At 48.5% G+C, this 16,669-nt stretch overlaps 1 protein-coding gene across 2 annotated transcripts in view; it reads right to left on the reverse strand.

Moving 5' to 3' along the window:
* The window catches only part of SYMPK (symplekin scaffold protein), a 41,159-nt gene extending 24,619 nt beyond the window's left edge, over positions 1–16,540 (reverse strand). Inside the window, exons 1-9 of one of the 2 annotated variants that reach the window (XM_047789647.1) lie at positions 16,436–16,540; positions 10,979–11,102; positions 10,772–10,837; positions 8,669–8,722; positions 8,499–8,572; positions 4,617–4,743; positions 3,796–4,045; positions 2,306–2,476; positions 836–1,075 (exon numbers count right to left, since the gene is read on the reverse strand). In XM_047789647.1, the coding sequence (XP_047645603.1) occupies positions 836–1,075; positions 2,306–2,476; positions 3,796–4,045; positions 4,617–4,743; positions 8,499–8,572; positions 8,669–8,722; positions 10,772–10,837; positions 10,979–11,083 (1,087 nt within the window). In that variant the 5' untranslated portion in view covers positions 11,084–11,102; positions 16,436–16,540. Of the gene's footprint in view, positions 1–835; positions 1,076–2,305; positions 2,477–3,795; positions 4,046–4,616; positions 4,744–5,191; positions 5,248–8,498; positions 8,573–8,668; positions 8,723–10,771; positions 10,838–10,978; positions 11,103–16,435 lie in introns of both variants that reach the window. The other variant, XM_047789646.1, reaches the window with a different exon arrangement.
* Positions 16,541–16,669: the final 129 nt, after the last annotated feature.

Raw genomic sequence — 16,669 nt, forward strand, 5'->3', positions numbered from 1 at the left:
TTGTTGTTGTTGTTGCTATTTCTTGGGCCGCTCCCGCGGCATATGGAGGTTCCCAGGCTAGGGGTTGAATCGGAGCTGTAGCCACCGGGCTACGCCAGAGCCACAGCAACTCGGAATCCAAGCCGAGTCTGTGACCTACACCACTGCTCATGGCAGCGCCGGATCCTTAATCCCCTGAGCAAGGGCAGGGATCGAACCTGCAACCTCATGGTTCCTAGTCGGATTCGTTAACCACTGCGCCACGACGGGAACTCCTTTTTTTTTTTTTTTTGGTCTTTTTGCTATTTCTTTGGGCCGCTCCCACAGCACATGGAGTTTCCCAGGCTAGGGGTCTAATCGGAGCCGTAGCTACTGGCCTACGCCAGAGCCACGGCAACGCGGGATCCAAGCCACGTCTGCAACCTACACCACAGTTCATGGCAACGCCAGATCGTTAACCCACTGAGCAAGGGCAGGGACCAAACCCGCAACCTCAGGGTTCCTAGTGGATTCATTAACCACTGCGCCACGATGGGAACTCCCAATGCGATTTTTTTTTTTATGGCCACACCTGTGGCATATGGATGTTTTCAGGTCAGGGATCAAATCCCTGCAGCTTCAACCTACACCACAGCTGTGGCAACACTGGATCATTAACCCAATACACCAGGCTGGAAATTGAACCTGAATCACCACAGAAACAATGCTAGATCCTTAACCCACCGTGCCACAGCGGGAACTCCCATACAATGTAATTTATAATGTAAATTAAGCTTACGGTTGCCTGCACAGAATTCAAATATGGTCAGTCCCTGCCACCTTCTCCTTCCAGGCCTGACTCGGCTCCACAGCTTACCCAGCTTCATCTTCTTGAGCGTGGAATCCGAGTCATCTCGGGGCCGCTTGCGAGCATCCTTGCTGCTGGGCATGTTGCGGGCGATCTCCGCCTGAGGCGTGCCCAGGTCTACCAGCAGGGTGGTGATCTGAGCCTGGAACTCCAAGGACGCTGGGTGCTTCAGCACACTCAACAGGTGCAACTTGAGGTTCTTACGCACACTGCTCACCTGAGATTTGGCCAGAGTTGGGGGCAGATTGGCTGTGAGGAAAGTAGCAAGAGCTTTGTGTTGTGGACAGAATTCACGGGGCTCTGCCCGAGCCTTACTTCCCAAGCCCCAGCTCACACAGTGGTGATAGGCAACTCCAAAAAGTTCCTCCATTCTCAGATCTAAGATGTGGCCTTCCCCAGTATAAGCTGATACTCAAGACCTTTAGAAGTCTCCTTCAGTATTGGTCAAAATAAAGAGAGACTCACCCTCCCTTTTATTAAACATAAAGTCTCATCTCCCTCCATCTGTGGTCTGGAAATTCCAATATGCTTGCCCTGGGGAAGGCTGTAATTGCCACCTGCACCTGCTGATTGTCCCAAGTGAACCGCCGCCACAGTTCATCACTGGCCCCTGACAGCAGAAGGACTTTCTAATGTCTTGTAACAATCACCTTGAGAAGTGAGCCACCCCTGTTCCAGAGCTAAAGAGGATGCCTGTAATTTTGCCTGCTCAGCATATTCTCCCACTTCCTCAGCCAACGACACTCCCATTTTCCTTTGAGGGAACCACCCTGGCTCCATTCTCAGCCTAAGTGGGCAAGAGACTTGGGGCCAGTAAGAACACTGCAATCCCTTGGCCACTGTGACTGGTCAGAGATAGGCTCACAATGTCTTCTTGGCCAATCAGAAACAATGAGCATCAGCCCTTGGACCTTTGCTGGAATGATTGGGAAGGAACACTCTCTCTCCCCTGGGGTTGCCAGGCAGATGGAATGGAAGCCCAGAGCAACTGGTGGCCATATTTGCCACCCCAAGGAAAGAGGCACACGAGAGCCAAGAGATGGAGACAGGTTCATGATGTACACACACTGATAATTCACTCCAGGTTTCTCAGTTATCCCATATGCACGAAAGCAGAGAAGACAGTATAATGAATCACCATGTACCCATCAATACTTTGCTGATCTTGACACATCTATCTTCCCTGCTTTTTTAGAGGGAGAGGGGAAAAGCTGGAATTTTTTGAAGTACTTCACAGACATCAGGTCATTTCAGCCACACACACCTCAATATTAAAGCCAGCTTTGAGCCAAGTTCTGTCACATGCAACTGCCAAAAGATTTGTGTCTGATCTAGAGAATCCTTCCTTGTGTCCACCACCTACTAGACCAATGGGGAATCCCTTGGGGGCCTGCTACCTAGCTCACGTTTCCTCAGGAAAGAGGAGACGGGCCAGTGGACAAGGGAAGGGGAGGGGGAGGGGGAAAGGGGCCAACCTACCGTGCAGCGTTTCGTAGGCCTGAATCACCTCGGACATGAACATGGGCCTCTGGCGGGCAATGTTGGCGAGGGAGCCCAGGGCCGTGGTCAGGTTGATGGAGGAGATAGCGGGGTGCACCATGAACTTGAGCAGCTGCTCCAAGGCTGCCTTGCCCTCTTCCCATAGCACATCTAATGGGAGAAAAGAGAACCAGTTAGTGGGGGCCTTTCGTCCTGGCCTCCAGAGAGAGCCGCTTTTGAGGTCAAAAGGAGAAAGATCTTTATGCCCGGTTTGTTCTGAATGGCTGAAAAAACAGAAAATTTAGTGGTTGATGAGTCTGACCATAAGACTATTAACGAATATAAAAATTTAAAGATGATGCTCAAAGGATGGGCTTGCAATAGTGAAAGAGCAGAACTAATTTAACATATCCAACTATAAGGAACATGAGGGTCTCAGCTCCGCTGATGGAAAGCTCTGAATATGTGTGTGTATATACATACACAGACAAAGAGCTCAGAGTCCTCTGTACCACCACGCTCCTTGACCCGGTCACCAAAAACTAACCCTTAACATCGTTAGTGGGTATCTTTCTTGACCTTTCCTATTCAAAAACATACCGGATGCCACATTATTTAAAATAAAAAAGAGAATGTGATACAACCACACTACACTATATTGTGTAGTTTCTGAACATGGTAGGAAAAGATGTAACCTAAGATAATTTCGTTGAGCTCAAAAGGTTGTCAAACACTACATAAGAACTAATATTTGCAGAATGCTTACTCTACCAGCTGTTAACACAACAAATGCTCATGCCTATACCCTAATGTAGATGCCATAATAATAACCCCCAATTTACCAATGAAGAAACAGGCTCAGAAAGGTTAGTTGCTAAATGGTAGAGCAGAGATTCAAACACAATTCACTACACTCAGCCTTTCAGCTAAAAATAAAAAGCATGGTTCTATCTTCTGTAAACGAAAAAGCCAACAGACGCAGACGCTATGAATATATACATATAGATACCTAACTTTGCACAGAAAAGGTCTGAGAGCAAACAATACTCTTAGCAGTAGTCGTCTCTGGGAAGCAGGACTGGGGCGGGGGCTGTTTTCTCGGTGTACCCCTCTGTATGTGTTGCTTGATACTTCAATTACGTGCATTACTGAACTCCTATAGTTTGCAGCTAGGAACACCATAAAACTAGCTAACATTTACTAAGTGCTCACATCCTCATGGACCTCATTACAAACCCGTGAAGGGGCATCACTATCACCTCCATTTTATAAAAGGAAGACAGAGCTCAGGGAGAAGTAATGTGCCCAGGCTCACATGAGCACATGGTAAAACTGAGGTAAACCTAGTGTCAGGGCTCTTAACCACTACAACGTGCTGACTCCGGAAATCAACAACCAAAACAAGAGGGGAGGGAGAGAGGGCGAGAGGCAGGAGGAAAGGAGCCAGCGCAGTGACTGACAAATGGCACTGGCTGATAAGTGGCACTCACTGTACTGGATGTAGGGATGGTCACGAGGGATGCGGTCCAGGCTGATGTCATGCTCCTGGCGTCGAGGCACCTCCGAGTCAGCCATGCGGGGCGACAGGGTGACGATAAGGCCCTCCACAAACTTGATGGCGTGGGTACGGATGCCGTCATTGTCAGAGTCCAAGAGCAGGATGATGTCCCCAGCCATGGCAGACACCATGTCCCAGCAGGCCTCCTGGAGCTCACTGATCACCCGGGACTTCACCATCCACTGCCGGTGGGCCAGGGAGGGACGGAAAGATGTCAAGCTACCAACCGCCAACTCCACCACTACCCAGAGATCCATAAATGATGACGGATACATTCCTCTGGGAAACTGGGGACAGGACTCAGTGATGACAAAGCTAGTGGGGTCCTGCCCTCATGAGGTTCATAGGCAGTGACAACCCAGAGTGATGAAGGCTCAGACCTTAACGAAGCCAAAGGAACAACAAGGCTGACCTCACGAGATGGTGGCAGAGACTAAATGGATTCATTCATTTCATTAGCATTCATGAACATCACATCACAGCATGGACCTGGCCGGCCCATCTTGGTCACAGAGGAGGAACTCGGGGAATGCTTGCTGAACGCATCAATGAAGATGGATGGATGGATGGGAAGTTGGGCAAGTCCCTAACCATTAGACGTTAGATCCCCTTGCTGTCTGTTCCTAAAGATCAAGAGCACATCTTGCCCGTGAAGAATTTGATCCGACCCTGGTTTTGAACTCTAACTGGTGAGTCTGTAAACGAGACAAAGCTGGGATACCCTGGCGGGGTCGGGGGGGGGGGAGCGCTTACCTGCAGGGCCACCTTGTAGAGCTGGGTCATGGTGAGGATGGCCTTCTTCACCACGTTCACATTCTCGTCTCTCAAGAGCATGTTGAGGTTCGCAATCAGTTTCAGCAGCAACTCAATGTCTCGCTTGCTGGGGGATGGAGGATAACGGGTTAAGGTCAGGATGGTCAGGTGATGGGAGCCTGTGGTCCATAAGCAAAGTGTCAGGAGCTGGAATGGAGGTGGGCACCTGTCCTGTTTGCCAGAGCAGCCGGAGGCTGAGAACAGTGCTCGGCACCTTCAGATATAGCCGGCCCCAAATACTGTCTAAGTTGGTCCTGCAACCCTTACTCTTCTGCACTATTAGGGCGCTGCTGTTCACATAAGAGGCAGCAGAGCCAGACGACCATGTGAATCTGGACAAGCAACTCTCTAATTCTCATTTAGAATAGTTCCTACCTCAGGCTTGCTGTGAAAATTGTGACAACACATGTAAAGTGCTTAGAATAGTATAGGAAACATTCAACAACTATTAGCCATTATTACCTTAAAGCGCTTTGCTTTATGTAATCACCAGTTTTGTTTACTAATTTGTTTACCTAAGTCTGAGGGCTCCGAAAGCGGGGACCCTTTCCAGGCTGAGTACTAGCAGGGTCTCGGAAAGAATAAAAGGCCTTCAGTAAATATCTGTTCAGTGAATAAAGAAATTCAAGACTATACCTAGAGCTTAGAACATGAATTTTCATAGCATGTTACAATCTGAAATTAAATATTAAGCTAATCAGCCAAAAAATATGAAACTTAACTGGTAGCTACATGAAGGCAGGAAAAGTATCTGTTTTTACTCAGTGTTATATTCCTAGACCATGACACAAATACCTAAATATACCTGTTAAACAAAGAGGTTTTTTTTGCACATTCAGAAGACTTACCACAGATTCTCCCAACAATAATCTACAAAAATTATGAATCGCTGTTGTATACCTGAAACTAATATATTATTGCAGATCAACAATACCTCAAAAAAAAGACAAAACTAGTGGTTACCAGTGGGAGAGGGGAGAAGGGGCAAGATAGGGGTAAGGGGATGAGCTACAAACTACTATGTATGAAATAAAAAGGCTACAAGGATGGATTGCTCAGTACAGGGAACATAGCCAATACTTACTATCTTTAAATAAGAAATAATCTATAAAAAAATTTTTGAATCAGCAGCTCCAGTCATGGCTCAGCAGTTTAAAGACCTGATTTTGTCTCTGTAAGGATGTAGGTTCGGTCCCTGGCCTCACTCAGTGGGTTAGGGAATCCCACATTGTCGCAAGCTGTGGCACAGGTTGAAGATGTGGCTCACATGCAGTGTTGCTGTGGTTGTGGCATTGGCCTTCAGCTGTAGCTCTGATTTGACCTCTAGCCCGGGAACTTTCATATGCCGCAAGTGTAGCCACAAAAAGAAAAAAAAAAGTTTGCTTTTTAGGGCTACACCTGCAGTATATGGAAGTTCCCAGGCTAGGGGTCAAACTGGAGCTGCAGCTGCTGGCCTATACCACAGTCACAGCAATGCCAGATCCGAGTCTCATGGTAACACTGGATCCTTAACCCACTGAGCAAGGCCAGGGATCACACCAGCTGAGGCACAACAGAACTCCAGAAAGAAAAAAAAATTGGGGGAGTGGTGAATGTGCAGCATATGGAAGTTCCCAGGCTAGGGGTCGAATTGGAGCTATAGCTGCCCGCCTTCACCATAGCCACAGTAACACAGGATTCAAATCACATCTGCCATCTATACCACAGCTCACGTCAACACTGGGTCTGCAACCCACTGAGCGAGGCCAGGGATGGAACTTGCATCCTCATGGATACTAATCAGATTCATTTCCACTGCACCACAATGAGAACTCTGAAAAAAAAAATTTTTTTTTTGTATACTAGAAACTAATATAATATTACAAATAAACTATGTCTCAATTTAAAAATTCTCCCAGTAAAAGGTGGAGATTGAGAATTTGAGCAAGGGTGTGAAATACCATGCATTAAAATATCAGTCCTGCCATATACTGTCTGTGTGAACTTAAGAAGCTCAATTAACCTCTCTGAATCAGTTTTGTCTTCAGTTAAATGGATCAAACAACTAATTCACAGTGTTATTTTAAAGATCGAATAACAAAGCAGGTAAACTATTTAGTGCAGTGCCTGACAAATAAGTAATATTTACTAATTAGGGGCTCTTTTATATCCAGACACAAAACTTCCAGTAAATGTTTAATGAACAAATGACTCAGCTTGAGTAAGTCACTTCATCATTCTGAGCCTCAGTTTCTTTTTCCAAAGCAGGAAAATAACAAAGTCTTCACTCCCAATGCTGCTGTGAGGATTACACGCATTAACGCATTAACGGAGAAGAGGATTTAATGCACTGCAGGGCCGAGTAAGCATTCCATGTGGTTCTACTGCGATTCAATTCTTATCCAACAAACATCTATTCAGCCCCCGAGTGAGACTGGGATACAGCCTGAAACAAAGAAAAGTTCTGCCCTCGAGAAGCCTTTATTTCTGAGGGGGAAGAGAAGCATAGGGGAATTTCAATTAGTGAGAAACTAGAAAGAATAGCACAGAAAGGCGGTTCCCATTGTGGCTCAGCAGGCTACGAATCCAAACAGTATCCATGAGGATGGTTGTTCAATCCCTGGCCCAGCTCAGTGGGTTAAGGATCCAGCATTGCTGTGAGCTGTGGTGGAGGGCGCAGACGCAGCTTAAATCCAGTGTTGCTGTGGCTGTGCTGTAGGCCAGCAGCTACGGCTCTGACTCGACCCCTAGCCTGGGAACTTCCATATGCTGGGGTGTGGCCCTAAAAAAGCAAAAAAAAAAAAGAACAGCACAAACAAGATATAAAAAGTGTGGCTGCTGTAGTCAGGAAGGGCTAGCTGAAGAAGTCCAGCAGGAAGTGAGGGAGCAAGCCAGGTGGCTCTGTGGTAATAAGTGCCCTTTGTAGGCACAGCAAACAGAGAAGCAGTAAACAGAATGGTGGTTTTTTTTTGCATGTGTGTGTGTGTTTTTGATTTTTAGGGCTGCACCCACAGCATTTTTTATTTATTTACTTATTTATTTTTGATTTTTAGGGCTGCACCCACAGCATTTTTTATTTATTTATTTATTTAGATTTTTAGGGCTGCACCCACAGCATATGGAACTTCCGCAGGCTACAGGTCTAATCAGAGCTACAGCTGCTGGCCTACACCACAGCCTCAGCAACGCGAGATCTTTAACCCACTGAGCAAGGCAAGGGATCAAACCTGCAACCTCATGGTTCCTAGTCAGATTCTTTTCTGCTGCACCACAATGGGAACTCCTGAATTGTTCATTTAGGAGTCCCCTTGTGGTGCAGCAGGTTCAGCATCTGTCATTGTCATTGCAGTCAGGTCACTTCTGTGGTTAGGGTTCAGTCCCTGGACCAGGAACTTTCACATGCTGCAGGTGCGGCCAAAAAAAGACAATAATTTTATGTTATATGAACTTCAACTCAATTAAGCAAAAAAGAGAGTGCAAGCAGGTGAGCCAGACAGAAGGCCAGTGAAATCACCTAGGCAGGAGGAAACAGTGGCTTAGACCACAGCAATAGCAAGGGAAGTGGTCGAAGAATGGTCAGATGCTGTTTACAACTTGAAGGTAGAGCTGATAGTCCTTACTGATGACGCAGATATGAAGTGCAGAAGAAGCAGAGGAATCACGGATAACTCTTAAGATTTTGACCTTATTAAATATCTGCTGGGGAGTCAGTGTGCATGGGAGGGAGAATGGGTCTGGGAAGCAGAGGGCAACACCCTCAGGGCAGGGCCAGGCCAAAAGCCGAAGAAGCTGACTCCAGCAGCGTGCCTCCGGGGGCTCCCTGTGCCGCCCCATGCCCCATACCATGCCTCCTCGATGAAGCCGATGACAAATTTTCGCACTTCAATCGACTTGTCTGCTTGGAAAGCGATGATCTCCTGCCAAGGTCAGGAAGATGGTGAGTTGGCGTTGCACCAGGATCCATTCCCTTATCCCTATACCCACACATCCTTTCTCTCCTATCAGTCACTTACGTCCAAGAAGTTGTCCAGCAGTGTGGGATCTTTGTTGATGATCAGTTCCTGGACCTGGAAGGAGATTGGGGACAGGGAAGAGGAACACACTTATAAAACTGAGGTCTGGATTTCCCATCGTGGCGCAGTGGTTAACGAACCCAACTAGGAACCATGAGGTTGCGGGTTCGGTCCCTGCCCTTGCTCAGTGGGTTAGGGATCCGGCGTTGCCGTGAGCTGTGGTGTAGGTTGCAGACGCGGCTCGGATCCCGCGTTGCTGTGGCTCTGGCGTAGGCCGGTGGCTACAGCTCCGATTCAACCCCTAGCCTGGGAACCTCCATATGCCGCGGGAGCGGCCCAGGAAATAGCAACAACAACAACAACAAAAAAGACAAAAGACTAAATAAATAAATAAATAAATAAAACTGAGGTCTAATCAGTGCAAATAGGAATGTGTAGGAGAAAACGGCATGTGGGGAGGCAGCAGATAAACTGAGTTCAAATCTTAGTTCAGTCACTCCTACTGTGGCGTGGGCATATAGTTTCCCCTGAGTCTCAGTTTGCTCTTCTGTAAAATGGGAATTATAAACAAAAACTTATAGGAGGAGTTCCCGTCGTGGCGCAGTGGTTAACAAATCCGACTAGGAACCATGAGGTTGCGGGTTCGGTCCCTGCCCTTGCTCAGTGGGTTAACGATCCGGCGTTGCCGTGAGCTGTGGTGTAGGTTGCAGACGAGGCTCGGATCCCACGTTGCTGTGGCTCTGGTGTAGGCCGGTGGCTACAGCTCCGATTGGACCCCTAGCCTGGGAACCTCCATATGCCGCGGGAGCGGCCCAAGAAATAGCAACAACAACAACAAAAGACAAAAAAAAAAAAAAAAACTTACAGGAATGTTGTCAGGCTTCAATAAGATGCTGGAGTTCCTGCTGTGGTGCAGTGGGATCAGTTGCATCTCTACAGTGCCAGGACACAGGTTCGAGCCCCAGCCCTGGATCTTAAAGGATCTGGCATTGCTGCTCAGATCTGATCCCCGGCCCAGGAACCCCATATGCCTCAGAGTGGCCAAATACAATAAAAAACTAAAAAAATAAGAAGATGCTACAAGGCGCAGGTCCTGGTAAATAGTGAGTATGTGATAGAATAGACGGAAGTGCTGCAGGACTCCTACCTTCCTGAGACTCATCCATCAATCCTTTCCACTTTCCTGTTTCTACTCCCCACTCAACTGCCACAATTCAGCAGGCATTTTATGACAGTAAGAACAAGAGCCTCAGGAATGTGCCTTGCCAGGCTCTTTGGAATAATCCCTTTCCAAAGACATACCCATGGAAGCTGAGTGCCAGAACAGGCCTGGCTCCTACAACCCAAGGCACTGTTGTTGAACAGCATCCCCAGCCACCCCTCTGATGAGGTAGAGTCGGCTACCCAAGGCCACCTACTGAGCAAGTAGAACCGGGGTTCTCGCCCAAGCAACCTCACCCCTCCAAACTCTGAACGCCACCAGCCTCCTATTCTGAAGCACACCCAGCAGCCCTCAACCCCCCACATCCCCTTTTGTTTTTGTACAAGCTGTGATGCCCTCTGCACCAGACACTCTCCCTCTCTCACTTGGCTGGCTTCTCTCCTTACCTTCCAGGTCTCAGCTCAGACATCCCTCTCCCGGAAAGCCCTTCCTGACTCCCACCCCTAGACCCCTTATGGGTTGTACATTCCCCTGGGCTGCTCCATCCCAGCCCTGCCCACTCTGGGTCCTCACTGTCTGGTGACCTGCGTGTCTTCCCCACTGGATGGGACTCTGACAGAGAGGAAATGTGAGGATCAACAGCACAAAACTTGTTTGGAGTTTAAATCCAGCATTCAAGTCCTAGTTCAGCTATCTCCTAACAGTGACCTTGGGCTAATTTAAGCTCTCAGACTCCGCTTCTTTCTGTATAAAATGGGGATGAAATTACCCTGCCTCACAGAGCTTTTTCGAGAATTAAATGAGAGCGTGGTTGTAGAGCAGGCATACCCCCACGTGCTTAAATGTGAACCTCAGTGTTGTTATCAGTGCCTCCCTTTTCATAGGTTCTCATCCCGGCTCCCCTTGTCCTGCTTAGCCCAGCATCACCCCCTTCCCCTCACCTGTTTGAGCACTGTGATCTTTGAATCATTGGTGATCAGTGCTGCCTGGTTCAGGAGATCCACTACCTGGAAGGAAGGTGAAAGGCAGGTGACAGTGCTCGCTTTGCCAGCCCAGCCCCTTTGGCACTGGGTGCTGCCACTAGGGGCGGATCACCCAAAGACAAGGGCCTGTGCCTCCCCACTCCAAACCCTTCTCTCCATGCTCACTCTCTCCGAGGTGGTCATGCCATCGATTCCTGGTCCCTCCTCTTGTGTGAAAAACTGTGATGCCACACTCCGGCGAGTGACGCTGTCCCCACTGCTTCCTGCCATGGCTGCTGTCCAGTACTCCCTGAAGAAGAGGTTGGATCAAGCTCTGGACCTTTACCCCACTATCCACAAAGGGCTCAACCCTCCTTTCCAGCCTGCAGGCCTTTTGAAGCCCCCCCACTCCCACCCCCTTTCAGCCTGGATCACACTGTACGCGTCTATGGGGTTATAATCTGCAGGAAACTGATATCTCTAGCGCAGAAGCAGTACAACATAGAATACCAAGCCTCACCTCCAGTACTTTACACAGAGTGGGGTGACCACAAATATCTGCTGAATGACTGAACAAATGAACACACAGCAGCCACCTCACTGGTCTCAGTACTTCCTGTCTTTCCACCTGGGCTGTACTCTAGACTGGACACCAGAGCAAGCTTTCCAAAACACAGCTTTGAGGAACCCCTGTACACAGTAAGTACTCAATACATCAGAGAAGGCCTAATTAAATAAATTATGTTTCTGCAATTTTCTGGAATACCATGGAATTGTTTTTATAAAGGGGGGGGTTCCTTTGTGGCTCAGGAGGTTAAGAATCCGACTAGTATCCATGAAGATGAGGGTTCGATCCCTGGTCTTGCTCAGTGGGTTAAGGATCCAGCATTGCCGGTGAGCTGTAGTGTAGGTTGCAGACACAGCTCAGATCCTGTGTTGCTGTGGCTCTGGTGTAGGCTGGGCTACAGCTCCAATTCGACCCCTAGCCTGGAAACCTCCATATGCAGTGGGTGTGACCCTAGAAAAGGCAAAAAGACAAAAAAAAAAAACCCACAAAAACCCACAAGCTAAATGAAGACAATGTTCATGCATGTTTCCTTTTTATAAATAAGAGAGGTGGTTCCCATTGTGGCTCAGTGGTAATGAACCCAACTACTATCCATGAGGATTTGGGTTCCATCCTGGGCCTCACTTAGTGGGTTAGGGATCCAGCATTGCCGTGAGATGTGGTGTTGGTCACAGATACAGCTTGGATCTGGTGTTGCTGTGGCTGTGGCGCAGGCTGGCAGCAACACTCCAAATCCCCCTAGCCTGGGCATATGCTACGGGTGCAGCCCTCAAAAGGAAAAAAAAAAAGAAGAAAAAAGGAAGGGAACATATCCACATATTTAAAAAAAAAAGAAAAAAAGAAAGAAAATAAGTAGAAAAGGGAGGAAATAGTTAAAAAAAAAAAGATGGATCTCATGGATCTCAATGTATTATCATGAAAAGATGACAATGACAACCTGACACATCACAGGAAAATGTACACAATTCAACCAACTTTGGCCAAGTTTGTGTCTGTAACCCAGAAGGACCTGAGGCAAAAAACTGGGTGTCAGCTGCCTCTTCTGTAATACAGGGATGGTAACAGTGTTTACCTCCCAGGACTATTCTGAGGAGATGAGTTAGTATACATAGTAAACATGAGATAAGTACAGCTACTATTTTTATTGACCTAAAGGCTACTGCATAAACAGTTAATAATCTGAGGAAGGTGAAAAAGATGCTTTTTATTTATTTATTTGTCTTTTGTCTTTTTAGGGCCGCACCCACAGCATTTGGATATTCTCAGGCTAGAGGTCAAATCGGAGCTATAGCTGCCAGCCTACACTACAGCCACAGCCACGCTGGATCCTTAACCCACTGAATGAGGCCCAGGATTGAACCCGCAACCTCATGGTTCCTAGTTGGATTCGTTTCCTCTGCGCCACAAGGGGAACTTCAAAAGATGCATCTTTTAAAAGAAACACTATATACTGTACAGAGTAGTTAATTCAACAGGTATCTGCTGAATGAACACACCAGTGTCCTTCCCAGTCTCCCGGCGGCCTATCACAGCCACATCTCACTTAGTCAAAGCCTAGACTTTATGTGATCTGGCCCCTCCTACCTCTGCCCTCATTTCTCTCTGCTCCAATCAGCTTGGCCTCCTTGTCATCAGGCCTTACATATCCCTTCCTCAAAGCCTTTGTGCTTCTCTGCCTTCTGCCTGGAATACCCCTCCCCTCAGACACCGACACAGCGCCCTCCCTCCTTATTTCCTTCAGGTCTCAACTCAAATATCCCAGCAGTGAGGTCTTCTCTGACCATCCTATTTCAAACTGCAATTTCCTCTCCCTCTCCATCTGTGTCACTTTGTTTTTCTCCATGGCATTTATTATCATCAACACAAACATGTTTTATAGGTTCTCAGAGATTTGTGTGTATGTGTTGTGTGTTCACTTTCTCTAGCCCCAGCATGGAACACTGCTTGGCATCTAGTAAGTGTTCAAGAAAAATCTGCTGAGCAAATGCCAAAGGGTTTCAAACATCACTGGGCTTGGTTAGTATCCCTACCTTTTGGCTCTAAAATGCGTGGGGAAAAACAAAAGAAAGAAAAACAGGTAATACTTATTGAACATTTAAAATGCGCTGGGCACAATTCTAATACATATTAACTTATTTAAACCCACAACACCAACTCTGTGAGGCAGGCACTTTTTTTTTTTTTTTTTTGGTCTTTTTAGGGCCACTCCTATGGCATACAGATGTTCCCAGGCTAGGGGTCCAGCAGGAGCTGTAGCTGCTGGCCTACACCACAGCCACAGCAACAGGGGATCCAAACCACGTCTGTGACCTACACTACAGCTCAGAGCAACACCAGCTTCTTAACCCACTGAGCAGGGACAGGGATTGAACCTGAGTCCTCATGGATACCAGTCGGGTTCATTACTGCTTAGTCAGAATCGGAACTCCTGAGGTAGATACTATTTTTTAATTGTTTATTTATTTTGTCTTTTTAGGGCTGCACCCACAGCACATGGAGGTTCCCAGGCTTGGGGTCTAATCAGAACTGTAGCTGCTGGCCTCGGCCACAGCCACAGCAACACCAGATCCAAGCTGCATCTGCGACCTACACTGCAGCTTACAGCAACGCCAGATCCTTAACCCACTGAGCAAGGCCAGGGATCGCACCCACAAATTCATGGTTCCTAGTCGGATTCTTTTTTTTTTTTTTGTCTTTTTGCCATTTCTTGGGCCGCTCCTGCGGCATATGGAGGTTCCCAGGCTAGGGGTCTAATCAGAGCTGTGGCCGCCAGCCTACGCCAGAGCCACAGCAACGCAGGATTCGAGCCGCGTCTGCAACCTACACCACAGCTCACGGCAACGCCGGATCCCTAACCCACTGAGCAAGGGCAGGGACCGAACCCGCAACCTCATGGTTCCTAGTCGGATTCGTTAACCACTGCGCCACGACGGGAACTCCCCTAGTCGGATTCTTTTCTGCCGTGCCACAACAGTAACTCCTGTGAACTCCCTATTTTTAATCTCCGTTTTACAGATGAGGAAATTTGAAATCCAAGTAGGTAAAGTCACTTGATCAAAGGCTCACGACTTGTAAGATGCAGACCTAATGGGGTGGCTGCAGAATCTAGCCTTCTCACCACTGTGCTGGACTGCTTCTATAAAAAGAACTGCTTCCCCACCCCAGGTCTGTTCATGCAAGTCAAACGGCATGGCCACCCAATAATCCAGTATCTGCTGCTCCCCATCAGAACATAATGAACCTTTTTACTTTGAACCTTTTCACTCTTTTCAAGATGAGACTACATGGATCCACCCAAGCTTTTTACCGTGTCTTTCCTCTTCCACTTTTTTTTTTTCCCAAAACGTATGCACATATTTCCTTTTTCTTTTTTTTCTTCTTTTTCTTTTTACACCCGCTGCATATGGAAGTTCTCTGGCCAGAGGTCAAATTGGAGCCACAGCCATGGCAACACAGGATCCAAGGGATCCAAGGGGCATCTGCGACCTCCACGGCAGCTTACTCCAACATCCTTAACCCGGGATCCTTAACCCACTGAATGAGGCCAGGGATGGAAGCTACACCCTCAAGGGCAAGGTCAGGTCCTAACCTGCTGAGCCATAACTAGAACTCCCTTCCCTCATTCCTTTTTCTTTCTTTCGTTTTCTTTTTCTTTTTTGCTGTTTAGGGACGCATCCACTGCATATGGAAATTCCCAGGCTAGGGGTTGAATTGGAGCTGCAGCTGCCAGCCTATGCCACAGTCACATCAACACCAGATCCGAGCCGTCTCTGCGATCTACACTACAGCTCACAGCAACGCTGGATCCTTAATCCACTGAAGGAGGCTAGGGTCGAACCAGCATCCTCGTGTACCCTGGTCACGATCATTAACCGCTGAGCCACAAAGATAACTCCCCCTCATTTCTTTTTAACAGTTGCATAATATTTTATTATGTGACTGCTCACTGCCCCCCCAACCCCCGCCAGTCTCCCTACTAAAGAACATCTGCTGTGGTTGTAGTCTTTTGCTAGCTACTACCAACAAACATTTCTTCCTCTTCCGGATCTCCGGAGCACTTTTTTTTTTTTTTTTTTGCTTTTTAGGGCCGCACCTGCAGCAAATGTAAGTTCCCAGGCTAGGGGTAAAATCAGAGCTACAGCTGCCAGCCTACACTATAGCCACAGCAACGCTGGATCCAAGCTGTGTCTGATCTATGCTGCAGCTTCCAGCAATGCTTGCCTCAACCCACAGGGCGAGCCCAGGGATCGAACCCGCATCCTCATGGATACTAGGTGGGTTTGTAACCCGCTGAGCCACAACAGGAACTCCCCCGCGTATTCCTTAGGGAGTCCAGTAGGGAGTCCCACTGCCCTACTCCCACCCGGGCGTATGACCACTCCTCTCATACACAGAGTGGTCCCATCACTATCTTTCATTCATTCAACGAACATTAACTGAGCGTTTTCAGTGTGACCGTGCTGTGCTGGGAACACGGCGGTGACCAACACACACCCAGTCCCTGCCCCCGTGGAATTCGTGGTCACAGAGAGAACTAACGAGCCACACAAATAAAGGCCCAATAACAAACGAGACCCCAAATGACTGAAAGGAAAGGAACAGGGACCCATGAGAGCATATAACAGGCGGACTGCGGAACGGAGGGCGGGAAAGGAGGGCTTGGTAGAGGAAGTGACGTTGGTACCGAGACCCAAAAGATGAATGGGAGTTAGCCAGGCGGAATGAGTAAAAGGGATGTTGAGACAGAGGGGACTGCATGTGCAAAAAGCCTGAGACGGGAAGGCGTATGGCGAATGTGCGGAACCGAGAGGCCAGAGCAGGTGTGCAAAGTGAGGAACCAGCAAAGAGGCAGAGCCGCGGCCCGCGGGGCGTACGCGCCTTGGGGGCCACGTTGGAACTTTGCCCTGAGGGCACTGAGGAGCCACCGGAGGGTCCTGAGCCGGGGAAGACACTGCGGTCCCGAGAGTCACTGCTTCCCTCTCCTCTCAGCGTCCCCATTCCCCCCGACAGCGCTTCTGCCCTTTCAACGTTCTTTCTCCCTTCGTCCCCGGGCCCCCACGCCACCCCCCGCTCACCACAGCTCGGGCCTCCGTCCCCCTCGCGCCCCCTCAGCAGCGCCTCTTCCCAGACGCCGCCACCGCCATCTTCCGCTCGCCTCCGTGACACTGCGCACGCGTCCCGCACGCAGGGTCGCTGGGAATTGGAGTCCACTCTGCGGCCGGACTCCGCCTCTACTTTCTGCCGCGCCAGCGGCCTTCCTACGACGCCCTTCATTTCCGGCTTTGGGGCGCCAAGCCTTCTGGGAAATT

Source organism: Phacochoerus africanus, chromosome 8 (genome assembly GCF_016906955.1).
Source record: "Phacochoerus africanus isolate WHEZ1 chromosome 8, ROS_Pafr_v1, whole genome shotgun sequence".
Lineage (NCBI taxonomy): Eukaryota > Metazoa > Chordata > Mammalia > Artiodactyla > Suidae > Phacochoerus > Phacochoerus africanus.